Below are 26005 nucleotides of genomic sequence, written 5' to 3' on the forward strand. Positions count from 1 at the left end.
TTTGGTTTGAACCTCTTTATTTTTAGACATTTTTCTTTAGATGCTTAGTATCTTTTATTGACTCAGTGGCCCAATAAGGCAGCATCTGCGCTGTTAGGAAATGCACCTGTCAGAAATGAAATAACTCTGCGGTGTTGCAAGATCCCTGTCTCGGGAGACCGGCTGTAGACTCTTTGAGAACGGGGACCATGACTTAATGTGTTTAGTGGCACCTCAACTTCCACACAGGGGCCCATAAGGGATTACTGAGTTATCTCCATTAGTTAAAAACAAAACACTAAAACGCTTTTCTTGGCCTTCCTCTTTCCTCTTTTACTCTCCCCCCTCCTTCACTTCCAAGCTTTCATTTAGCAGAACAACATAGACCAGAGGATAATTCCTCTGGTTGGAATTACTAGATTTCACTATTGGCAGAAGAGTTTGGTTTTAGGGCTGGAACATTCCCAACGTCTTTTTTTTTTTTTTTTAAAGCAGAATATCTCTGGGAAACTTATCTATTTGGGGTTTGAGCCCTTAAGGAAATGGCTTTGCCCTGGTTGGATGCCATTCTACCCCTTGCTCCTTGGGGAAAATGTTAGGGGAAATGAGATGAGAATCTTTAGGGCTTCCATGGGCTTAGAAAGGGGTCCTTTGGCTCCAATCATGGAAGCCCAAAGGAGGCTACCAGAATGGCTTTGTCCCCGCTGTTAGTTTGGAAGCTAGATTCCTGACTTCGGCTCAGACACATGGACCCAGCCTGTCCTCCTTTTGTTTGGCTCACACTCTTGTGTTTTGAGCCAGGAGGTTAGGGAATAATTTGGTACAACAGAGAGAGAGGGACTTTGGAGTCGAAGAGACATGAGTTTGAGTCCTGTCTTTGCAACTTAATAGCTGTGGGACTTTGGGCAAGTACCTTTCTCCTTGAGTTTGCAATTCTCAGCTGCAAACAGAAAAAAATAATACCTCCCAGGATTATTAGGAAAAATAAATCCTATGGGACAATTTATGTGAAAGCATCTTGCCAAGGACATGGTACTTGATGGATATTTAAACACAGTAGGGACAAATGTTGTCTGGGGAGGAAGAATTTGCAAGCATTTTTCCAGACATATTCAAGCGAGCATTTTTATCGTGGGATGGCAGGACTCTGTGACCCTGGGTCAGTCTTCTTACCTTCCTGACCCTCGATTTCCCCTCAAAGGAGATTTCTGACTCCAAGAGGGAGACACTCCTAGAATGTGAGGTTAAAGGGCAGCGTGTGTTACTTTCCAGAACAGGATAAGGATTTATTACCTTGCTTCCAAGATGCCTTCAACGGTAAGATGCACAACTGATTAAAACCCAGCTTTTTGAGAGAGAAAAAGTACAACTACGTTAACAGACCCATCGATTTTAAGACATATTCTGACTGCAATAAACAATGCTGGCTGTCATTTATTAAGCATCTGTTGGGTGTCGTGCACTACCCCAGGTACTTCACTACGTCCGTGGCTGATTATCGTAACCCCGGGGGGGGCAGATGTCATCATTCCCACTTTGGGGTTAGCAAACCGACTATGGAGCGCTCAAGTCACTCTTCCAAGGCCACACGACCAGGGGGCAGGTCTTGGGAGACAAGTCTTCTTAATCTCAAAAATGCTTTCCCCTCTCAACAGATTGTTCTCCAGGCTAAAGAGTCGAAAAGATCAGCTCTGTGCAGAGACACGGTGTGCGAATGTGGTGCTGAGAACGTGCCCTGAATCTCTGCAAGGTGACCGGGAAGGGCGCAGGTAACATACACGGGGCTGTAATCTTATCAGTCTCTAATACTGCTCCTTGGAAGGAAGGTTTACCCGGACAGAGAGGATTGCTGGGAATCCAAATAGAGGAGAGCCAGGAAATGAGGCTGAGTCAGGCTAAACGCAGCCCCAAAGGGAGAAGAGGGGCTCTGACTAGCCCCAGACTCATTCAAGGCCCAGCGACACAGCAATAAGCTTTTGCCCTAGAGGCCATCATTCCTCGAGTTCACCCTAGTCCCTCTCGGACTCTTTACAAATGAAGTAGAAACCTTTCAAGAAGAATTTAGTTTCTCCCATAGCGTTTCTTAAAGAGGGTAAAACGTGCCGACCGGTTGTCATGAGCTAGCTAGCGGTCATCCAGTACTGGAACAAGTTATAAATTAACAAGCTGGTTTTCTGGTTAGTTAGCCCAAGTTAGTTCCCCTGTGCCTGATTAATGGGACTGAATACTTTGCTCTGCAAAGCCGTGGATATAGATGGCACTCATTCTGATCTGACCCCAGTGGCGGACCCTGTTGTACACTCGGGGGCATGCCCTAACCCCTGCCTCCTGACCAGAAGACTCCTGGGCTATCCGTCTGTCTGTCTGTCTGTCTGTCTAGCAACTGTGTTTGGGGAAGACAGCCACATCCATTTCAGTGGATTCCCAACCTGGTTTTACCTCATCAGATCACAAAAGAATGTTCCATAGCTTTTTGTAAGGGGGGGCAATAGGGATATGGACATAGCCAGGGTGGTGCGGGGCGGGACAGGCTTAGGGGTTGCCTGAAGCATCAGGAATTGAATAAGAGATGCCCCTGTCGACCAGAAGGAACTCATAATGAAGCTGCCAGAGGAGAAATGTGCTTCTGGGTCTTGACGGGAGAAGGCTCTTTGGATGGTGACCAAGATAGCACCAGGGTGGGGGTCACCGAGTCTCCATGTGGACGTCAACAGGGCTGAAGGTCACAGTTGCAGGGTGTTGGCTGCTGTTGCTGTTTGGGCCCAAGGCAGAAGGGGAGGATGGCCTGGGCCCCTTGGGTTCCAGTTCCCGCCTTGTCCTCATTTTCCTGGAACGAGATACGCATGCATGTTGGAGTCTTCTGCCCCATGGACTCAATGATTTTGGCTCTGACGGGATTAACGCGGGTCATCGTTAAATCACATTGCTTGATGGCCAACTACAGAATTTTGCAAGTGGGAGGGACCTTAGACTTCAGCTCGTCTGACCCTTCCATTTTTTGTGTAGCCTAGATTAGATATTTAATTGTATTTTTTTCCCCTGTTAACGAATGGTGTCAGATAGGTGACTATTCTTAGAGACGAAATGAAGACGTTATGGTTTTTTTTCTGTCCAAAGTCGTAGCGTGAGTTACATTTTGCAATTTCATTGTGCTTCCTAAGTTTATTGCTAGAAATATTTGAGAACTTTTTACGTAGTTGAAAAGAGAATGGACTCAAAACGTATATCCAGTCTTTCATTTTATATGCCAGAAAATGCAGTGACTGGCAACAATCATTAATTCTAATGTCTGCATGAAATTTCATCTTGTTGACCTAACATAATTCTTTTTTTTTTTTTTTAATTTCAAATGCTCAGAAAAGTTGCACAAACAGTACAATTAGTATCTGAATATCCTTCATGGAACAATTTTCTGATGGCTGGCAGTTTGCCACATTTGCCTTCTCTCTCTCCTGCCCCCCTCCCTCCATTCACACACACACACACACACACACACACACACACGGTTGTTTTTTTTAAATCATGAACCATTTGAGTTAGTTGCAAAGGTCATGCCACTTCACCCTTAAATATTCCTCAAAACAATGGCATTCTCGATGTAATCATCACTCAGTTATCACACTTGGAGAGCCTTCCACTTTAAAGATGACATAATCAGGGCGCCTGGATGGCTCAGTCGGACAAGCACCAGACTCCTGATTTCGGCTCAGGTCATGATCTCACAGTTCATGAGATGGAGCCCCGCATCAGGATCCTCGATGAAAGTGCGGAGCCTGCTTGGGATTCTTTTTCTCTCCCTCTTTCTTCCCCTCCCCTGCTGCTTGTGTGTTCTCTCTCTCTCACTCTCTCTCTCTCTCTCTTCCCCCCGCTCTCTCTCAGAATAAATAAATAAACTTTAAAAAATAAAGATGACAAAATTGAGGCACACAGAGGTTAAATGCCTTGGCTGCCTTTAAGAGACCAAAGACTGAACCCTGGTCTCTCCATTTCAGCCCAGGCATCACTGTAAACTGGTGAGTAGAGTCTCCATCCAAATTACACTCCAGAAAACAGACTCAGAGCGCCAGCAATGATGGAAAGGAATGAAGGGCAGACATTGTGGTTTGATGCCACTTCCTGGTCTGGGATAGATCCAAATTGCAATACCCACCCCCCCCCCCAAATATTAATAATAACTCATTAAGTGTTATTATTACATGTAGCGGTGGGAGCATTTTCTTTGAAACCACATGTACTGGCTTTGAATCCCAACTGTCACGGAGGGCTGAGTAGTTAGCTCGTTTCCTGGTGCCTGTTTCACACCTACAAAATTGGGGGGTATAAAATTACCCCCTTGTGGGGTTGTTGTGGGGGATTAAATGAGTTAATACATACAAGGAGCTTGGAATCATGCCTGGCACATATTAAGAGATCAATATATGTTATATAATATATACGAGATATATATATAAAATATATACATAATATATAATATAAAACATATAATACATGTTTGATAAATAACATTAACATTATTATAAAAACAATGCATCTTGGGGCACCTGGGTGGCTCAGTCGGTTAAGCGACTGACTTCAGCTCAGGTCATGATCTTGCGGTTTGTGGGTTCAAACCCCACATCAGGCTCTGCGCTGACAGCTCAGAGCCTGAAGCCTGCTTCGGATTCTGTGTCTCCCTCTCTCTCTGCCCCTCCCCTGCTCACGCTCTCTCTTTCCTTCAAAAATAAGTAAACATTTAAAAATAAATAAATAAAAACAATGCATGTTTACACCTCCTCGAAAATAAATAAATATATGCACCTTTGCAAAAACCAACCAATGAACCAAATAGCAATCCCATTGTGCAGACACACTGGTTGTCAATACTTTGCTGTGTATCGTTTGAATGTTTCTTGAGTGTGTGTGAGTAATCCACATGTATAGTCATAACGTATACATTATTTTTGTAAACTGACGATATACTCTAAATGGTTGTCCTCATCAATAAACCTCTTCTATAATATCTTTTTTTTTTTAACGGCTTCCAAGTCTGCTGTGATGTGGTTGTGTTTATGGTCTCTTTATTTTAACTTCTTGCCTGGAAAGAATACCTTCTAGCAAAGTTGCGACTTAGAGGTGCTAACACATAGGTGATAACACAACATTTATTCTTTATTTAAAAACATTTTTTTAATGTGTGTTTGTTCTTAAGAGAGAGAATGACAGAGCCTGAGCAGGGGAGGGGCAGAGAGAGAGGGAGACAGAGAATCTGAAGCAGACTCCAGGCTCTGAGCTGTCAGCACAGAGCCCGACGCGGGGCTTGAACCCATGTACCGTGAGATCATGACCTGAGCTGAAGTTGGATGCGTAACCGACGGAGTCACCCGGGCGCCCCAACATTTATTCTTTATGAAATCAAATTATATTTTGTCTTATTTGGTCCCAGAAAGTGGAGCTGGGGGTACAGGCATTCCAGTATTTGAAACCTCAACTACTTACGTAGTCCACTCAACACAACCTAGCAGAAGGCTCCCTGAGAGAAAAGGATTGAAATATTCCTCTATTACTGTAAGTTACATACGAGGGCTTCCCACAGTTCTCAAGGCCATTATCATTGTCATTATGATTATTATATGTAAAAAATATTTCTCCAGATGAAAAAATATTACCATGAGGTTCCTACAGCAGAACAGATGTCAAAAAAGGACACCCAAAGGGTTAGAGCGCTTGACGACGGACTTAGGGATACCGCTGGGCACGCGACTGGCACTCACAGTGTCAGTTCCCATTCATTCTGACATCATCGACGGGACAAGACCATCTAGAGCCCAGGGCGTCCCGTACCTGTTGTACATCTTCAGCAGGATCAGAATCACGGTGAAGATGATAATGACAACCACGACAATGGCAGCAACGATGGCTCCGGAACCTACGAGGAGAGGGGTGGAAATGGCAAACGTGTGAACTGAAATAAAGAGAAGTGTTCAGAGACTGGCAGGGGGGCTTACACAGGGCATCCTGCATCCTCATTGGATCAAGGGGGGCAGAGAATGTGATGTCCTGGGACCCTGACTGCTGACCCCAGGACAGAGACATGCATATCTACAGGGGCAGAGTAACCCTACCCCCAATGGGGCTTGAGGGCAGGGTCCTCAGCACATCACCTGCCAAAATTCTGTCTCAGGCCATCCTGTTGTTATCAGTCCTAACATAGCATCAAGCTTCCTGTGTCAACAGGCAAGCAAAGCGCCTGTCCCTCTTCTTGATGACACAAAAAAGTAATATGTGATTTTTGTAGTTATATTTTGAAAATATAAATACAAGCAAAAAAAAGGGTGGGGGAGGATAAAGAACTCTTCGCCCCAGGAACTGTTGATCATCTACACATATGGACGTTCTCCAGTGTGATCATGTATATGCATATATGCATATTAAATACCTATCTACCTGGTCTTTTTTGAATAAAGGTATTAATCCTATGTCTGAAAATCCACCTCAAGGAAGTAGTCATAAAAGTGGGAAAATGTGCATTTGATAAAAATGGAACAATGTTCCATACATAGTTTTACAACACTATCCTAATCATCTTTCCATGCAGTTGCATTTTTTCCATGACTTTTGATGGTTATGTAGCACTCCATTGTTTGGACTCGTTTACCAATTCTCTATTAAGCATATTTATGTTGTTTTCAATTTTACCCTATTAAAAACAAGGCTATGGTGAATGTCCTTGTAGCTTAATATCTCAGATTCTAATTTCAATATCAATGCCCACTCCCAATGTCCACCTCTAAGTCCATGTTGAAGATCAACATGCTTGTCAGATTGATATTGAAAATACAAAAAAAAAAAAAAGACCCACAAAGGGGGAGTCATACTTTAGGCCAATCTATTTGATTCTGGGGAGTTTATCTTAGGGGATAATCCTAAATACAGAAAAAGCTAGATGAATGACGATGTTAGTTACGATACTATTTATATTCCGGATATAGGACTGCTGTGAGAGGTCAGAACAGCAGATTCCCTTGAGCAGGTGGGGATCGTGTGGCAAGGGGTGCTGGGACTTCTGGGAAACTGGTGGTGGTTCGTTTCTTGATCTGGGGGCTGGCTACACAAGCGTGTTCACTTTGTGAAAATTCATCCAGCTGTGCACTTAGGATTCATGCATTTTTTTGGAAGGTATGCAATGCTCTTATAAAAGGTTTACCAAACAAAAACAAAAACAAAACTACGTGCAAATATTGACAGGAAGTAAGACTGGAAGGAAAGAAAGAGGGGGTTGGGTGGGGGATCCATCATAGAATAGCTTGGTTTTTTTTCCTTCCTGTGGAGCCCAGCGATAATACTTTTCGTTCATGGTTTTTCAACCTTGTCTGGAAAATCCTTTGTTGTGGGGACTGTCCTGTGCATGGTAGGATATTTAGCACCATCTCTGCCCTCACTAGATGTCAATGACACTTCTCCCTCCCCACCAGCTGTGACAGGCAAGTGTCCATACATCGTCAAATGTCCCCTGGTAGTCGAGTGGCCAGATGAAGTATGGAATAGCTATTTTTTTTTTTAATTTTTTTTCAACGTTTTTTATTTATTTTTGGGACAGAGAGAGACAGAGCATGAACGGGGGAGGGGCAGAGAGAGAGGGAGACACAGAATCGGAAACAGGCTCCAGGCTCCGAGCCATCAGCCCAGAGCCTGACGCGGGGCTCGAACTCACAGACCGCGAGATCGTGACCTGGCTGAAGTCGGACGCTTAACCGACTGCGCCACCCAGGCGCCCCTGGAATAGCTATTTAAATGAGAATTTCTGACAAATCATGAATTATTTTTTTGGCGTGTCCCAAATATTGCTTGGCACATCCTTATACTAAACAAATATTGGGTATCTTAAATTCAAATTTAACTGGGTGTCCTGTATTTTATTTTCTAAATCTGGCAATTTTATCTAGGGGGCAAAATTGCCTAGCTGAGAGTCATCACTTTTAGTTAAATGAAAGCAGAATTATTCCCATCTTGCTGACAAAAATTCTGGCTCCCCTACGTTTCCCTTGAGAACTGTTGTGAAATACTGCAGCAGGTTTCTGAAGGTCCCCCCACCTGGCATGAAGCAGGCTAATGTGGGACCGTGTCCCGAGAGTGATGTTTTCTGGGTCTCCATGGAAGAGACACATCCTGCCACTACCATGGTCTGGAGCTGTTCTTACCGGGGAAACACTTCAGTGTTGGGAGGCCTGTTCCATGTGCAGAGACATCGACAGAAATGACAGAAATGGGCCCAACTTCCCCTAATACAATTCAGTGGTTTTCTGAAGAGCGGTCATCAAGTTTTTCTTTCTGGGGACCTCTCGTTCCTGGCAGGTGTCTCCCCAGACTACTCCCAGCTTTACTCATTTACTCCTTTGTGAATTGATGGGATGTTTTCGCCTTACAAAAGTGGGATGAAAGTAGTTACGTTTTAAGGTGACTCATTTAAAGACATCTCACGTGAGAGTCAAATGTCCATTGCCCTCTAGACCCCCAAACTCCCTGATGATAATAACAGTAATAACAGGAATGATAATAATAATACTCATCAGGTACTTTGTGTGCCTCGAGACTATTCCAAGCTCTTGACATGGATTATATTGTTTCGTCTTCCCATCTACCTCATGCGGTAGCTTCCGTGATATCCCCATCTTACTGACAAAAACTCAGACACAAAGCGGTGAGGTCAAGTGCTCAGGGTCACGCAGTGGTCATGTCGGGCATCTGGTCGAACGGAGACTGAGAACCAGGCAGTCCATCTCCAGAGCCCATGCTCTTGACCTCTACACCATGAGCTGCCCCTGGTCCTCTTCCCGCCATTCCCTCCCCCGGTCGCCAAGCCAAGTTGACCTTACTCTTGTACAGAAAGTCCTGTTCTCTGGTGGTCACGTTCAGTGAGAAGAAGGTAGTCCCCCCCAACGGGGTGGCCGTGGTCATCTCGATCCTGGTAAGAACAAAGATGACATTTTGTTTAAAACCAGAGTGAGCTTTATAATCCCTGTACAACGCCTCTTTCGTTTTCACCTGGATGACGGGAGAATATTCAAGCACGCGGTTTCTCCTCGCAGCAAGTAAATAAAAGGCCTTTCGCTCTCTCCTAGGGAGAATTAAAACTAATGCCTGACATTTGTGAAGAACTTTATGTTTCGAAGCAGTTTAAATTAATTCAACAATATTTATTAAATGTCTCCTGGGTTTCACACAGAACGTCTAAATTGGTCTTCTAGAAACTCTGTGAGGGAGGCTATTATTGCCATCTTCCGGATGAAAGTGAAGCCCCCAAAGCTTCGTGGAGCCCCAAGTTAGAACGTAACCCAGGGCGCCCGCCTCCCATGCCGGTGGGACTGTCAGAAACCCCCTACAACGCTCGAAATGATGTTCCTGTTTTCGGAAGTTTTCCAATCTAAGGAGGCGAACATAAACAAGTAAATAAGCAGAGGGAAACCTTGACTACTATTGTTAAACAGCCAGTGACATGAGCCATCATTGGGTTGTGACCGACGATTTCGAGGAAAAGCTAAATTGGAATGGGCCTTGAGGGACGGGCCCGGTTTGGGAGGAGAGGAGAGAGGACGAAGGCCAGGTGGCACAAAGCCCTCGGCAGGAGGACAGATAATGCGTGTTGAGCGGCCACCAGGCTCTGTCACAGGCACCTTCACACACTATATCAGCTCACTCATTAATCTTCTCAAGCATCATTGCATTTTGCTGCTGAGCAAACTGAGGCTCAGGGCGGTTGAGTGACTCGACGAAAGTCACACAGCGAGGAAGACGTGGAGCTTGGACTCAAACATACTCGCCGAGTGCACGGTCTTATCCCCTTGCCCCGAAAGCGACAGGAATCAAAACTCACACCCCCGTGGTCTTACACCTGAGGAGTGAGCCAGGAGGTACGCGGCTATTACATCACACCCCCCAGAAACAAGCGTCCGGATCCTCCCGCCAGATCCCTCCCTCCGGAATCGAACACCTACTCAGTGACCGACGCTGTGCTAGGCGCTGGGAACAACACTACGAGATACGAGACAGACTCCCTGCCTCCAGAAGCTCACATTCTAGTGAGAGAGGCCGTAGGTTTGATCACGGCATTCTTGGGCTCAAACACAATTGTCTCTCAGCGCCCACACTTGCGTATCTGGCAGGACAAACCCTTCCCTGGCTGTTTCCATGCCCTCTTCCTAGCCTCTTGCCTCCTCACACCAAGCTCTGCCCGACCTCTGTGACAACGGACCACTCCATCCTCCCCCGTCCTTCCTGGTCTTTGCGGTCGGCGGACTGGCTGCCCCAGGCTTTGGCCTCCCCAGGTCCCCCCAGTGGGCCTCTCCTGAGAGCAGCTCCCCAGGCCCCCAGCTCCTGATGGAAAAGGGTCAGTGTCCCTCCATTTGGTGGGGGGGGACAGGTCACTGCACCCAGGCTGGGGCTCTGGAGGCTGTGGCTTGCCCCACCCCGTGGGGGCCTCAGACTCAGAAAGACCCCCTCTGCCTTCACTTTCTCTGCCCTCCTTTAAGCCATGGGGCCCTGCCTAAAACCCCCAGTTCTTGTCTGTCTCTTCCTACCAAAGACCCTAGGGCCTTAGGACCCACGCAACTCAGGCTCTCCCGAGGAGCCCTGCAGGGCTCTGCCTGACCTTCCCGCAAGGGCCAACGTTTCTTCCTGGCTGGGCTTCCTGTCTCCTGACTGTCTGAAACAGTCCCGCGGGCCATGTTCCACTGCCTGCTCCCCCTCCAAAATGAACACATCCTTCAAGATTGAGCCCAGCCACCCCTAGGCAGACTCCCCGTCCCCCAGCCGGAATCAGCCATCTGTCCTCTGCCCCCACGGCAGTGCCCTGCCAAGAAGCCACCACGGCATGTGTCTCAGTCGCTGTGTCTGCTGGTTAACCTTCCGTGTTCACTGTCGGGGCCCTGAAGGTAGAGGCTACTCGGGGTCTTTTTCATATCCTTCTACCTCTCCCAGATAGAGTGCCTGGCTCTTCTCACCGCTGCCAGTTAGAAGTTCTGGAGCGAGTGACTGGACTTCTCCCAGCTTGGTTTGCTGCACATTTGTAAAACGAGGTAGCTTTTCCCAAGGGAGCTGAGGGTTCGAGGTTAAGTACGGAAAGTGCTTTCAGTGCTCGATAAATGGTAGCTCTCAGGATTGTAGTGGGTATTAGCAAACATTTGCCGAACTCAACGAGAAACAGGTGGATCTGGAGGTCAAAGCAAGACAAAATTCTTTTTCCAAGAATACACAGGGACCCGTAGGGGAACATGGGATGAAAGTCTTCCCCCACCCCCTGCCCCCCCCACTCCCACTCCCAGTGAGAGGCACCTGCCCCCGCCTCCCCCACTCCCCGTCCCATCGGAAAGAGTTTTATTATGCTTTTTTTGCCTAAACCTTCTGCTTCTATCCCTACCAATATCAAGCTGAGAAGATTCACCAATAATCCTTTCTTCGAATTCCTTTTAAAAACAGAAGAGAAGCAAATAGGTGGCCACAGATCAAGGATCGCTTAGTGACAGAGACATGGTGTAATCCCTGGACAAGCTAACCCCTGCCTGTGGACACATCTGCCATTGAAACAACATGCACAAAAATGACAGAAGCCATTATCCAAGTGCCTGCTATGTGCCAAGACGTTTTGCCAGGTTTTTGTTTGTTTGTTTTTTAATCCATGCCTTGATTCAATTAGCAAATGCATTGCAAAACAGGTTTTCCTCTTGCCTTGATCAAATGAGGGCCCCAAGGCTTGGGGATATCAAGCTCTCTCTCCCTGCTTATACAGCCTGGAAGATACAGACCTGGCATTTGCACCTGGCCCTGCAAACTTCAAAGCCTGTGTAATTCCCACGGCATCAACCTGCTCTTGGCACCTGGGCATCTAGAGGGGGTCATGACAGGTAACTACAGAAATATGCACACGTGCATATGTACACACACACACACACACACACACACACACTGACCAGTAGTGCAGCTGCCTAAGGCCACCAGGACACAGATTCCTCTCTGCAGGCCCTTCAAGGTGACCTCGGGGGTGCCCAGTGCTGGGTGCAGACCTCCTTACGGATGGGCCGGCTACTCTTCCTTCTGAGGGAACAGTGAGTAATCTCAGGGCATTTCTTGCCTTATGTCCGGACCGGAGGCTCTGAATGACATCTCTGTTCCTGCCACATCAGAGAAGGTGGGAGGGAGGGTGGTGGAACACTGATGGCCAAGGATGTGGGTGTTTTCATGTGTGGGACCCAGTGATTCTTGTTAACCAAGTGAGGTCCAGCAGGGGGACCTCAGTGTCAAATGTGTCTGTGACCAGGTTCACGGCCATAGAAAAGCAAAGAGGGTGCAGGGAGGGGGAGAATGGTTTTCACAGACAGAGGTTAATTTAATAATAATAATAACAATAATAATAATAATAAATCGTGTGCCAGGCATGGTGCTCAGTGCCTTATGAAGGGATGTCTCATTCAGTCCCCATACCTATCAGGTAAGGAGGGCGCAATTACTGCCCTTTTTTTTTCAACGTTTTTTTTTTTTTAATTATTTATTTTTGGGACAGAGAGAGACAGAGCATGAATGGGGGAGGGGCAGAGAGAGAGGGAGACACAGAATCGGAAACAATTTTTTTGTTTTTTTTTTCAACGTTTTTTTTTTTTTCTGCCCTTTCTACAGATGAAGAAACTGACACTCACAGTAGAGAAGCAATTAACCTAAACCCACAAGGCTAATATGTAGCCAGGCTCAGAGTCAAGCCAGGGGCTGTCCTATTCTGCACCCCCTTCTCCATAAACCCGCACTGGACTGCCTCCGAGGGAACGCACAGGACACAAATGGCCCAATACCCAGGGCCTAAATCAGCGTAACGCTTTGATGAGAAAACTCACACAGGCTGCAGCTCAGCCCTTGCCCCAGACCCCAGACCCCTGACTGGTCCTATCTCCTGGCCCCTGCCCTTGGGCACACTCTGAACCTCTGTCTTCAGCAGAACCTTAATCACATTTACAGAATCTACAAGGAACTGTTGTTCCCTTGGGTTGTTTACAAACGGTCCTGTGTGGGAGGTTGGTTTGGGAAGTGACGGAAGGTCAGGACCATTTACTCTCTGAGTCATTCCTCTCTCCCTAGCCCTTGGTCAAGTGTTAGAGCCATATCTGGAAGATAAACATTGCCAGATCCCACCGGTCCCAAATATTTCCCCTACTCCTCTGCCTCAGTGGTACCCTCTTTCCCTCTGGCCTGGCCTAAAAGCTCCCTCCTGGATAAGATGACAAAGACACGACCAACACTGGCAGACCGCTATGCAACTGGCCAATGGTAACTCAGAGTAGGTCACCCATGAATGTCCTACACCCACCAAAACACTGGGATCGATTTCTCCCCACCTCCTGAACCATGGAAAACTCGGCATGACGTGGTTTCTTGCACAGACTTGAGCCCCACTACTCCCAAGTAGCCTCTTGAGTTTGCGGGATGTTTTTTTCAGAAAATTAACCTTCATGTTGAAACCAAAATATCCCACCTTGTAATTTTCACCCATCAGTCCTAATTCTCTTCCCACGAAGGTAAATGTGCTACCTCTTACACATGACACCCTGAGGGGTTTAAAAGCACCTCTATGGGGGTTCCTGGTGGCTCAGTCAGTTCAGCACCCAACTTTAGCTCAGGTCATGATCTCACGGTTTGTGAGTTTGAACCCCACGTCAGGCTCTGTGCTGACGGCTCGGAGCCTGCTTCAGATTCTGTGTCTCCCTCTCTCTCTCCCCCCACCTTGGCTCGCGCTCTGTCTGTCTCTGTCTCTCCCTTAAAAATAAATAAACATTAAAAAAAATAATAATAATAAAAGCACCTCTACGTATGAACGGTGAAACGCAAAACTTCAAGGATAGAACAATGACAGCAGCCGGTATCAGCACAGCAATTTTGCCTCCCACCAATAGGTGGCGATAGCAGTTGGCTACAGTATACCCTGTTTAACCCCACCCAAAAACGGTTGGTAAAAGTCCTGCGAACCCAATCTGTTTTTAAAGGAGCCTTCTGCCCTTGGACACGGCAGTGATATGTTCTCTGGTTATTTTTTTCCAGGATAAATATTCTAAGCTCCTTCAAACAATCTTTATAATGACAGTTTCCTTCATGGTTTCCTCATTTCGCTGTGTGTCAATGTCTCCCTTAGACAAAGCACCCCAAACGGGACACATAACTCCAGAGGGGGCCTGAAATGTCCAGAATGACATTTGTCTTGATACTCATCAGACCTGAGTGTGAATTCTAGCTATGTGGCCTTGGTCGACTTTCTTTACCTCTTGGTCTTCTGATCTGTAAAACAGGAGTTGCAAGCTCCACGGGGTCCGTTGTGAGAATCAACAGAGATAAAATATGTAATATATTTGGCACAGTGGCTGTGCACAAAGTCTGTTGAGATTACCCTGGGTTAATGCAAACAAATAGCTCATTATCGGCAATCACCGCATACTGTTCACACACTCCCCTACTGATACAACCCCAAACTTTTTTCGGACTTAGCCTTATGCTCGTTTCCAGTCAGTCAAAGCCCTGAGGTTGGTAAGAGGAAAGGCTTTCTAAACTGCAAAGTGCTTTGGAAATAGAAGGCAAGAGCAGCTGCGTTGCGATGCGGACGATATTATGATCAGCTGCTGCCCAATAACCAGGTCTCCACTACGCTCTTGTGCAAATGTCATTTTGAGCTCAAATACAAGTCTTTGCATTGGCCCCCTGGTAACCTTGATCTTGTTGATGTGGGTCCTCAGCTCCTTCTGGGTGGCTCTTGAGAACTTGTGGTGCTCTGTCATAACAGCGCATGTTGTCTAGGAGCTCATGACCTGGAGAGGGCTTTGGGGTCAGGTAGATCTGGGTTTTGATCTTGGCCTCATCGCTGACTGGCTCTATAAGCCAAGGTAGTTTTGTGGGCCTTGGTGTTTCCAGTTGTAAGACAGGGATGACACCCTTTATCCCGTAAGGTTGTGAGAATCAGTGAGATATAATTACCCAGCAGGGTGCCTGGTGGATGGTGGGTGAGTGGTAAATGTCAGTTCCTGGCCCCCCTTCTTTCTTTCTTCTGACATCAGTCTGTGCTCTCCCTGCTCTCCTTGGCCCTTGAGCCCCGAGTCCTCCACCTGGTCAAGTGTTTGCTGCATTTGGCCAAACTGAAGTATGAACAGGGAGGTCAGAGAATCAAACCATGAATACGGTGTCCCAGGGAGGGGAATGGAAGAGGGATTCACTAGACTTCTGGAGGGTTTGACCTGCTCTTGCATTTCCACTGAGGAACAGTAAAACCTCTGCCAGGAAGGCAAAATCCTAAAGGGACTGGTAGAGCATGAGGGTTGCCGGACGGGGTGGGGAAGCGTGTGCCACAGATTCGTAACTTGGGGTGAGAACCAGGAGACCAGGGCTTCCATTGCCACTGACTGGCCATGTGACTCTGGAAAGTCCTCTCCCTTCTCTGGACCTTGGTTTTCCTGTCTATAAAATGACCCAGTGATCATTGGGTCCTTTTCCTGTCTATAAAATGACCCCCTTTAGTGATCACTAAGGGATTTTCAAATCTGTGGTTCTATTTATTACACTGCAGCCATTCATGGCTTATCTTAAGAACCAGTGTTTTCCAAAAGCCCGTTCTTCTTTGCAGATATTGACTCTGGAGATGTTAGGAGAGAGAGGAGAGTGGGTGCAGTTCAGGCTGGAAGGCAGGAATCCTTCCTCGAAGGCAGCTGAGACTGGGAACAAACCGAGGAGAACACAGAGGCGTTCTGACTTGTCAGCAGCATTGCATACAGGATGCTTAGGAATGAGCCTTCAAACATTCTGTTGACCCAAGTCTAGCTGAACCCTAAATGGCCACCACCTAGACTCTCCATTCCTGTTAGGTTTTGCATCATCTCCCCCACCCCGCCTGCCCTATCTGCGTGACTCTGTCCCATTGTGTGTCACAGCTCCCAAAGGTGGGGTCTGAATTGGCTTAACGCTCTCCTGAATTTGGGGTCATACACAATTACATGCTGAATCCTTCTGGTTGGTTCCCTGAAACTAGGAAGCAAATTTCTTATGTCGTGTATTTATCCATTCTTTTACCCACTCATCCACTCATATACCCGGCCACCCACCCTCTACTATAAACACATTCATCCTTCCACCTGTTCGTCTGTCCATTTCCCCTGTCATTCATCCAACCAGGCCCACCGTGTACATCGCGCTAAGAGGATTCAAAGAAAAACCATGGGGATCACGTCTCCAGAGCTCAGACACAGAGGATGAGAATGGAATTATTTCCTTTAAGAATCTTTCCTCCAATCAGTATTTAGTGGGGATCACCCCCCCTCATGCCTCGCCCAGCACTGATCACTGGGGTGTCTGATCAATATCATACGAAAGTCCTAAGGAAAAAGCGGTGAGTAGCCTTTGGATCTGGAAGTCTGGGTTTCAAGCCCACCATATCTTTTAAGTCTTTTTTACCCATCCTGCCACATTCTGGCTCGAACCCCCTTCCTTTTTGATTTTTGTGGCCCACACTGGAAAGAAAGGTGTCCCAAGAGCTTCCAACCAAGACCTACAAGCCTGGGAAGTTCCATGTACGAAAAGTTATAAATAGAAATCCCAGAGGAAAGGGGTCACAAGGTGGATTTTTGCCTAGGGCCAGAAGGGCAGCACGGGCCGTGCCAGGAGTCAGCAGGAGGGAGACCTGTGGGCGTTGTGGTGGAGACCGACCTAGAGCTGGAATGTGACCCGTGGCTTCCATTTGCCCCTCGGTCTTGGGGCCCAAGCCAAGGGCCAGTTCCCAAAAGCCCTCAAACCGCGTCCGAGCCCTCATGTAAGTCTCCGTGTGTCCCACTGTCCCGAAGGGGGAAGAAGTTTAAAAGGTTAGAAAGTTTATGCCCCTACATGAATACGTCAGAGGGAAGTAATTAATTCCCCCTTGACCTTCTAGTCAGGGAGGGAAGGGAACGACCATTTAAGGGGACACCGACAAAGCGCGAGGCACCGGGCTTCCACGCGTTTTCTCATCTGATCAGTACAAGGCAGGCCTTCTCGTCTCCACTTCGCTGGCAGGAAACAGAGGCTCAGAGACGTGAAGCGACTCGCCTGAAGTCTTACAGCGAGCGAGTGGAGAAGCTGCGTCTCAAACGCACACCTTCCACCTTGAGGCTGCCCGTGGCCGCCAAGCGTCGCAGGAGGTAAGCAATATTCCTGGGGACACTCTGAGGGGCACCTGCCCTGTGCTCACTCTTCTTTCTGCTCGTTAATAGTTGGGCCCAAGAGCCACAACGAACCTTTAGCAGATGGCAGGGCTCCTCCACCGTGGCACGGTTTACATTCGACAACTCTTTGTTGCGGGGGCTACCCGGGTCTTTGGCCGGCACCCCCGGCCTCCACCCACTAGATGCCAGCAGCACCCTTGGGGTGTGAGAGCCAAAAATGTCTCTAGGGGCGCCTGGGTGGCTCAGTCGGTGGGGCGTCCGACTTCGGCTCAGGTCATGATCTCGAGGTTGCTGAGTTCGAGCCCCGCGTCGGGCTCTGGGCTGACGGCTCGGAGCCTGGAGCCTGCTTCGGATTCTGTCTCCCTCTCTCTGACCCTCCCCCACTCATGCTCTGTCTCTCTCTCTCTGTCAAAAATAAATAAACATTAAAAAAAAAAAATGTCTCTAGACTTTCCAAACATCTTCTGGGAGGCAGATCGCCCCAGGCCGAGAACTACCGGAGTCGAGCGATCGGCCCACGTCTTGACAGTTCCCTATCCTTGAGACCCAAGAAAGTCCAGGCAACAAGGGAAATGTCCCGTCTGTACTTACGTCTGCGGACAGACGCTCAGTGGTGACGACGACGGTGACGATGACCACAAACACAACAGCTGCCAGTTCATCCAGGGCTTGCTGTATACCCACTCCCACGCCGAGGACCTCCCATGTACTTCCTCATGTATATTACCTGTGTCTTCCAGACGAGGGACCTGAGGCTCAGAGAAGTTAGGCAACCAGCCCACAGTCTCAGTGCTAACATATGGCCGATCTAGGTGTTCGTTTCCTAGGGCTGCTGTAAAGAATTACCACAAAGGAAGTGACTCAAAACAACACAGATTAATTTTCTGACAGCTCTAGACATCAGCAGTCTAGATCAGTCTCACTGGGCTAAAAACAAGGTGAGGGCAGGGCCGTGGTCCTTTTGCAGGCTCTAGAGGAGAATCTCGTTTCCTAGTCTTTGCCAGCTCAGGCAGGTCACTGGCATTCCTTGGCCCTCCAGCTCCACCCCCGGTGGAGTTCCCTCAAGTTCACAGTGTAGCATCTTCCTGTCTCTCTGTCCCTGACCTCTGCTTCCATCATCTTGCCTCCTTCTCTCTGGCTCTCCTGCCTTGCTCTTCTAAAGACTTTTGATTATATCGGCCCCACCCAGGCAATCCAGGATAATTTCCCCACCTCATAACCATTAATTTATTTAAAAAATTATTTATTTATTTATTTAAAAAAATTTTTTTACGTTTATTTATTTCTGAGACAGAGAGAGACAGAGCATGAGTGGGGGAGGGGCAGAGAGAGAGGGAGACACAGAATCCGAAGCAGGCTCCAGGCTCCGAGCTGTCAGCGCAGAGCCTGACGTGGGGCTCGAACTCACAAACCGTGAAATCGTGGCCTGAGCCGAAGTCGGTCGCTCAACCGACTGAGCTACCCAGGTGCCCCTAAACAATTTTTTAATGTTTCTTTCTTTCTTTTTTGACAGAAGAGACAGAGTGCGAGGAGGGGAGGGGCAGAGAGAGAGGGAAATGCAGAATCTGAAGCATGAGATGAATCATGAATCATGACCTGAGCCGAAGTTTGATGCTTAACCGGCTGAGCCACCCCGGCGCCCCTCATAACTGTTAATTTAAACTCCTCTTTGCCATGTAAGGGAACATGATCCCACATTTTGGGGGGTAGGATGTGGATCCCACGGGGGCCATCACTCAGCCCAATACATAGAACTTAGACTCCCATCTCTCTGGCCCCAAGGTTTGTACTCAGTCTACTCCTGCCTCCCCTCCTGTGCCTGAAGAGATGTACCTAGCCGCTGTGGGGGATGTGGAGGTGGGTCACGTAGCCAGAGATTGGTGGGCACCAGCACACATCGGGAAGGAGTATGTGAGAAATGCTTTGGAGAGGAGCAGAGAGAGTCCTGGGGACCCTGGGTCAGCAGGGACACGGGCGCGGATGTGGGCTCAGGGGGGCAACTCCCACCACGCAAGCCGATTTCCCATAAGCCTCAGCACCTACCTCCAACCTAAGCTTCAAATACATCCAGCTGTAGTTCGTCTGTCCCGAAGGACCACCCCAGCCCAGCCCCTGCCAGCTAGGATTCGGTCCCAGCTGCATGATTTGTTTGCCCAGTCAACTGGCAACCATTCTCAGTCTGTCCTTGCCAAATCTCCTCCCTGCCAAGGGCTTCGAAAGCCTTCAGTCTTGTATAATCCACTCCCTGCCCTGCTCTGATGTGTGAGGATGCCTTCAGCTGTCTGGTTCCTCCATGGGCTCCCCCGTCCCTTCACGGAATAGAGAAACCACCCTGAGTGGGTGAGCCAGGCTCTCTCGCCCCAGACAGGCAGAGCCTTTGACTTTGTCCAGCAGCTCTCAGGCTCTGCAGTGACTTACGGATGGGTTCTCCAGGCTACCGAGCGTGACAAATCTCTTGGCCCATAGGAAACGACAGGGAACAGCCAAATTCAGCTTTGCATTATCCTGGGAGAAACAAAGCCTGGGATCTATTTTTATCTTTCAAAAACTGCAGACAGGGGGTGCCTGGCTAGCTCTGTGGGTAGAGCACGTGACTCTTGATCTCAGGATTGTGAGTTTGAGCCCCACGTTGGCTGTAGAGATCACTTAAAAAAATAAAATCTTAGAAAACAAAACAAAACTGCAGAGGGCCTTTCTGGTTACACATAGCAGATGGAGGGAGAACAAACATTCATCTCTGCGTCCTCCCCAAACCCCCATGGAGGACAGTAAAGGAATCAAATGTGTATCCACACGGCCGAAGGGAAAGGCGAGAAGAAGCCACATTGGAGAGAGGCCGACCCAGGTTTGAAAGCTGGATGAGCTGATGACTCTGCAGCTGGAAAAGGCCAAGGTGGCCCAAACCTGCAGATCGGGGGGAAACCGACAAAAGAAGCTGAAGAAGCTCAGGAAAGCTCACGAACAGGTGGCAACGAGTGTCACCAAAAGGCAGGGTGCCAAATGGGGCTCAAAAGAGAAAGATGAAAGTTTCAGCTCCAGCCCCGCTCCCCCATCCTCCCTGCCACTGGCCTCTCTGTCCTGCACAGTACGGTGAGACCTGCACTGCCCTAGGTGACAGCCCCCTGTGGACACCCAAATTTAAATGAAAACCAAGTAAAGTTCAATAAAATCACAGTTCAGTGCCTTGGTCGCACCAGCCACATTTCAAGTGCCGAATGTGCACTGCGGCCCCCTACTGGTGGGTGCAGGGTCCACTGGTGCACACAGTGTATGGGGCAGCACTGCCCTAGACCCTGGCTTCCCAAAACATGGCTGGTGGGTCAGCGGCATCGGCAACTCTGAGGACCTTGGTAGGACTGCAGAATCTCGGGCCACGTCAGGAATACTGGATAAGAACCTGGACATGAAATCACCTTTTACAAGATTCCTAGGTGATTCAATGCACATCTGGCTTTGGGACTCAGAGGAGAGAAACCTAGGGTTGGTGGTGGCCAATTCCTGGCTGAAAAGGGGGCTAAGGGAAAGTCTAAATCCTGAAGTGTGGGGCTCACCCAGTCCCCTTAGCTCCTTGGGCCAGAACTCTGGACAATCAGCCTTAACCTCCAGGCAGGAAATTAGAGAGGGGCTGGGGAGCCTGACCAGCCAAAGAGAACAGACACAGATACTGCCTCAAGTTACAGGATCCTCCAATGAAATGACCAGGTTCCTGCCAATCAGCCAATGGCGTCATGAGTTGAAAAGCCCACCCCCCACACCCAGAGCTTCTCATGATGTTTTTTTTTTTTTTTTTTTTAATGAATTTTTTAGGGACACCTGGGTGGCTCAGCTGGTAAAGCATCCAAGACTTGGTTTCAGCTCAGGTTATGATCTCACCGTTGGTGGGATCGAGCCCCACTTTGGGCTCTGGATTGTCAGCTCAGAGCCTGCTTGGGATTCTCTCTTTCCGTCCCACCTCTCAAAATAAATAAACTTAGAAAAAAATAAATGAGCTTTCTAATGCTTTCTTCTTAAACAAAAACAGATAGTCAAGGGTCTATAGACCTTTGGGGGGAAAAGCCTCAAACGTGATTGAACAGACAGTAAACAAAACAAATGAACAGCTGGAGGCATTTAAAACAAGCAGACAGGGGCGCCTGGGTGGCTCAGTCGGGTAAGCCTCTGACTTCGGCTCAGGTCATGATCTTACAGTTTTTGAGTTGGAGCCCTGCGTCCGGCTCTGTGCTGACAGCTCAGAGCCTGGAGCCTGCTTCAGATTCTGTGTCTCCCTCTCTCCCTCTGCCCCTCCTCCGCTCATGCTCTGTCTCTCTCTCAAAAATAAATAAACATAAAAAAAAAAAAAAAAAAAACCAAGCAGGCAATACAAAGGGCAGAAGAAAACTTCCTTGTCTTCAGAGAGATAAGACACTACATCTATAAAACAAGAACAGGGTGCTATAAGAAAAGAATATTCTGGGGGCGCCTGGGTGGCGCAGTCGGTTAAGCGTCCGACTTCAGCCGGGTCACGATCTCGCGATCCGTGAGTTCGAGCCCCGCGTCAGGCTCTGGGCTGATGGCTCGGAGCCTGGAGCCTGTTTCCGATTCTGTGTCTCCCTCTCTCTCTGCCCCTCCCCCGTTCATGCTCTGTCTCTCTCTGTCCCAAAAATAAATTTAAAACGTTGAAAAAAAAAAAAAAAAAAGAAAGAATATTCTGAGAACAAGAAAGGGTGCCAAGAAAGAAAAATATGACAAAACAAAAACTTCAATAGAAGGGCTGAAAGAGGGGAAAATCTCTCAGAAAGTGGAACAAAAAAGATAAAGAAAATAGGTGAGAACAGATTGCTCCTGGAGGCCCAACATCATGTTGGTAAGAATTCCAGAAATGTTTAAAAAAAAGAAAATTGAGAAGAGGAAATTATCAAAGAACACCCGAAAGCCTCCCAGAAATGAAGGCCATGAGTTTTCAGAAGGAGAGGCCCCTCTGAGTCCCCAGAACAACGAGTAAGTAAAGCAGACCCGCCACCATAGGGCTCACCGTTGTGACCTTTCAGAACACAGGGCCTAGAGACAATATCTCATACATGTCTGTGGGTTAAAAAAACAATAATAACAAGGTCGAATACAAATAAAAGGCCCAACAATCAGACGAAATCAGAGTCTGACGGCAGCAATACTGGGAGCTCTGAGACAAGGCTCCCAAGTTCTGAGGGAAAATAATTTCCAGCCTGGAAGGGTACAGCAAGCCAAACTAAATATTGAGTGGAAGGGTAGAAGAACGACATTTTCTGCCGAGCGAAGCTTCAGAAAAAACCCACCCCACCCTGGTCACCTTTCCCCAGGAGCTCCTGGAGGATAGGCCCCGCCGACCGGGAGGAACAAACAAGGTGTGAGAAGGACACGGGATCTGGGAACCCGGGGGAGCCCAGCGCGGTGCCCTGCAGCAGCCTGGCGGTCACCTGTCCTACTCGGGGGAGGACGGAGGTGTAGGGGGTTCCGCCAGCCAGAGAAAGGGCAACTGGCCGCTTTTCTGGTGTGTGGGTCCAGACTGAAAGGAAATCCACTCTTCTCTGGGAGAGTTTGGGGAATGAATTTATGATAGAAAAGCTTCCCCAAAGGGCTTGGGGAACCAAACGCCTCCCTTCCAACCCCTGCCTCTATTTCTCATTCACCCCTCCCCACACCCCTGGGGTGGTCCTGGGGGGGGCAACTCCTTGCGTTCGCAGGACCCCACGGAAGCCAGCCTGAAAACGACTGGGTCCGCGGCCCTCTCCTCACAAATGAAGAAACTGCGGGCCGGTGAGGCACCAGGGGCACGGAGACAGGAAAGTCCATGGGTAGTTCATGTGGTATGTTTTCGAACAATCTGGACTTGTCCCTATACCAACCTTTCAATGGTCTTGCTTTTTTTTTTTTTTTTCTCTTCTTAGAGTGTTTCTTTTTGAGAGTGTGCAAGCAGGGGAGGGGCAGAGAGGGGGGACAGAGGATCCGAAGCAGGCTCTGCGCTAACAGCAGTGAGCCCGATGTGGGGCTTGAACTCGCATGAGTTCTCACTGATCTCACGAACCGTGCGATCATGACCTGAGCACAAGTCGGACGCTCAACCGACTGGGCCACCCAGGTGCCCCTCAGTGGTCTTGCTTTTGGTTCTCTGCCTCTTCCTCTGCCTTTCCCAAGGCCCGGGCTAACCTCAAAGTGTTTGTAATTAATGAGTTTAGGATGTAAACTGCATCTGGAGTATCTGTACGTTCACATGGAATTCTAGGAAACTCAGTCCTTTGTAATTTTAACATGTGACACTCTCGCCTGGTCCGTGGAGCTCACCACCTTACCTATTTAACAAAGCCACCGCCGCCTCTCTGACAGGGACGCCTGCTGCGGGGGGTGGGGACCCTGGGCTGGAAGTCACGAGTTCCTCTGTTACGCACTTGCTGCGTGACCTTGGGCAAGTCGCTTGTTCTGTCTGGGCTTTGACTTGTTCTCCTGCAAGACGCAGAGCGGGGACTCAGTGACCTCCCTCTCACTCGCCTTCCGTCTTGTGACTCGCACAGTCTCCCAGTTTGGTTCAGGACATGGCCCCTCGGCCTCTCCAACTCTTGTTTGCCTCCCACACCCTCCATTCCAGAGGGAACACCCCTGCCCTTTCCTGCCCAAGCTCGGGCCTGGCAGGCACTGGCCTGCAGAGGACAGGAGGTGAGGAAACCACCCCGGCCGTTTAAGCCGCCTGCGGTGAGAGCTGGCCCCCGGCCTGTCACAACAGGCCTTGAGATACAGAGGGGCATTTGTCTGGGGGACCCATGGTTTCGTTCAAACCTTCACTCTGGCCTTTGGCCCAGGGCCTCTCTTTCCTCCCTACCCTCTCGGGGGGCAGTACCAGCCCCCAGGTTTGCTAGTGGACGCTGCACAGACCCGAGCGTCCCCTCTGTAGGTGGGAACACGGGCAGACGGAGGTTGGGAAGGAGGGCAGGGGAGCCATACGCGCGCGCCGGGTGGCCGAGATGAGCGTGGCACAGTGGGGGCGAGGGTGGAGGCAACGGGGCCGGAGGCAGGGTTCGGGAGGAGAGGGCTAGTCCCCGACTCCCTCACCGACAAGGCAAGTGACTGCGAGCAAGGCACTTCCTTCTCCTTCCCAGGCCTCAGTTTCCGCAGCTTTCAAATGGGAGGGGCTGTCCCACCCTTCTGCCGTGGGGACCAAATTAAGTAAAATGACGAACTTGCAAATAGTGTGTTGTCACGAAGGAAAGCGTTTGGACTCAGATGGACCCAAGCCCACATCCCACCGCTGTCACCTCTGAGCTCCCTGTCCCCGGCAACTCAGTGACCCTTTGTGCGTCTCATTTTCCTCATCTGAGGTAACAGAGAGAGGTGTGTGGCTGGACCAGAGTGTAAGGCTTGAACAAGAACTGACAGAAAGTACCCTGCCCGACAAAAGCATCTGAACGAAGAATCAGTCAGAGCCGCGTCATGGCTTTTGTGGGTTCCCCCCACCTCAGAATAAATTTTCATGGGTTCTAAATATTTTCTAAATCTTCCTTACCTGATGTGAGGAAAAAAATTGGAAACATTTTCTTCTGCACTCAAAGTTGGTTTTCTTTGCCCCCCACCCCGATTTAAAAAAAAATTTTTTTAACGTTTATTTATTTTGGAGAGACGGAGAGAGACAGAGCATGAGCACGGGAGGGGCAGAGGGAGAGGGAGACGCAGAACTCGAGGCCGGCTCCAGGCTCTGAGCTGTCAGCACGGAGCCCCAGGGGCTCGAACCCCCGACCCGTGAGATCATGACCTGAGCCAAAGTCAGACACCTAACTGACTGAGCCACCCAGGCGCCCCAGCCCCCACCCCGATTTTAAAAGAAATTAAAGTATTTCGGGAGTCCTTACAAGTTTCATGAGGCTTGTGTCTGTCGTGCCCAGTGCGTAAGCCAGCCCGATATTGTTTCAGGGTTCTCTCGGTGCTGACCTGTCCCGGGTGCTGTCTCTAAGGCCTGAGGGCCCCGGTGTCCTCTCTGAAGAGTTGCCCGCGGAACTCAGAGTCCTGGAATACCAACACCTCATACCTCACACCCACAGAGCTGAGCACAGGGACCCCCGTCTTTGCAGGACCCCCTAGCTTCAATGCCGGGTGAGCCCTGTCCTGAGGCTGACAACCTGGGAAGACCACAGGCGTGCAGGCTGCAAGAATCCAGGGCCTTGGGTGTGTGCGGGGGGCCTGGGTCCCCAGGACGGGGGTGGCGGATGGTGGCCACTTAGCAGGCAGTCATGACTGCTTCTGTTGGGCCCCTCCCCTGTGCCCAGCTCTGTACTTAGGCTTTCACGCTCACAGTCTCATCTAATCCGTATGGCAGCCATTCTGCTTTTCCCCCAAGGAAACTGAGGCTCAGAGAGGCCGTAACCCACCCGGAGTCGCAGAGCTACCAGGGCAGGGTTGGGGCCTGGTCTTCTGCTTCCCAAACCAGACACCTCCCAGCACTCGCTCTGCCGTCCTTAAAGTTGGAGGGAACGTGGAAGAGACCTTTAGGGCGTGCAGAAGAGGCAAGGCAGCGTGAGTCTGGGGTCCAGGGAAATACACAAACGAGCAGGAAGGATGTAAGGGGTTTCCAGGGGCAGCTGCAACACTCCTGGGGGTACTGAGCTGCACGGGGCAGGGAGGCGAGTATGTGAGCACGTGCCTCCGTGGGCCAGTGTGTCCCCAGGAGACCCCGAGGGAGCTAGGCCAGGTGGGGCTGTTGCTAAACACGCTAATAGGTGCTTCGCTTCCTTGCCCAGCTGCCCAGAGCCACATCTGTTTACCTACAAATTACACAGATGCCGGGCTCAGCCAAAGCCTGCCCTGTTCAGGGACCACTGATGGCCTCGGGAGAGACA

General features: G+C 49.2%; 1 protein-coding gene across 2 annotated transcripts in view; it reads right to left on the minus strand.

Moving 5' to 3' along the window:
* Positions 1-26005, minus strand: part of NCMAP (non-compact myelin associated protein) — a 41345-nt gene continuing 15340 nt past the window's right edge. Inside the window, exons 1-4 of one of the 2 annotated variants that reach the window (XM_058718609.1) lie at positions 11922-12109; positions 8832-8920; positions 5800-5884; positions 1-2806 (exon numbers count right to left, since the gene is read on the minus strand). In XM_058718609.1, coding sequence (XP_058574592.1) covers positions 2665-2806; positions 5800-5884; positions 8832-8913 — 309 coding nt within the window. In that variant the 5' untranslated portion in view covers positions 8914-8920; positions 11922-12109 and the 3' untranslated portion in view covers positions 1-2664. Of the gene's footprint in view, positions 2807-5799; positions 5885-8831; positions 8921-11921; positions 12110-26005 lie in introns of those variants that run through there. The other variant, XM_058718610.1, reaches the window with a different exon arrangement.

This window comes from Neofelis nebulosa, chromosome 2 (assembly GCF_028018385.1).
Source record: "Neofelis nebulosa isolate mNeoNeb1 chromosome 2, mNeoNeb1.pri, whole genome shotgun sequence".
Lineage (NCBI taxonomy): Eukaryota > Metazoa > Chordata > Mammalia > Carnivora > Felidae > Neofelis > Neofelis nebulosa.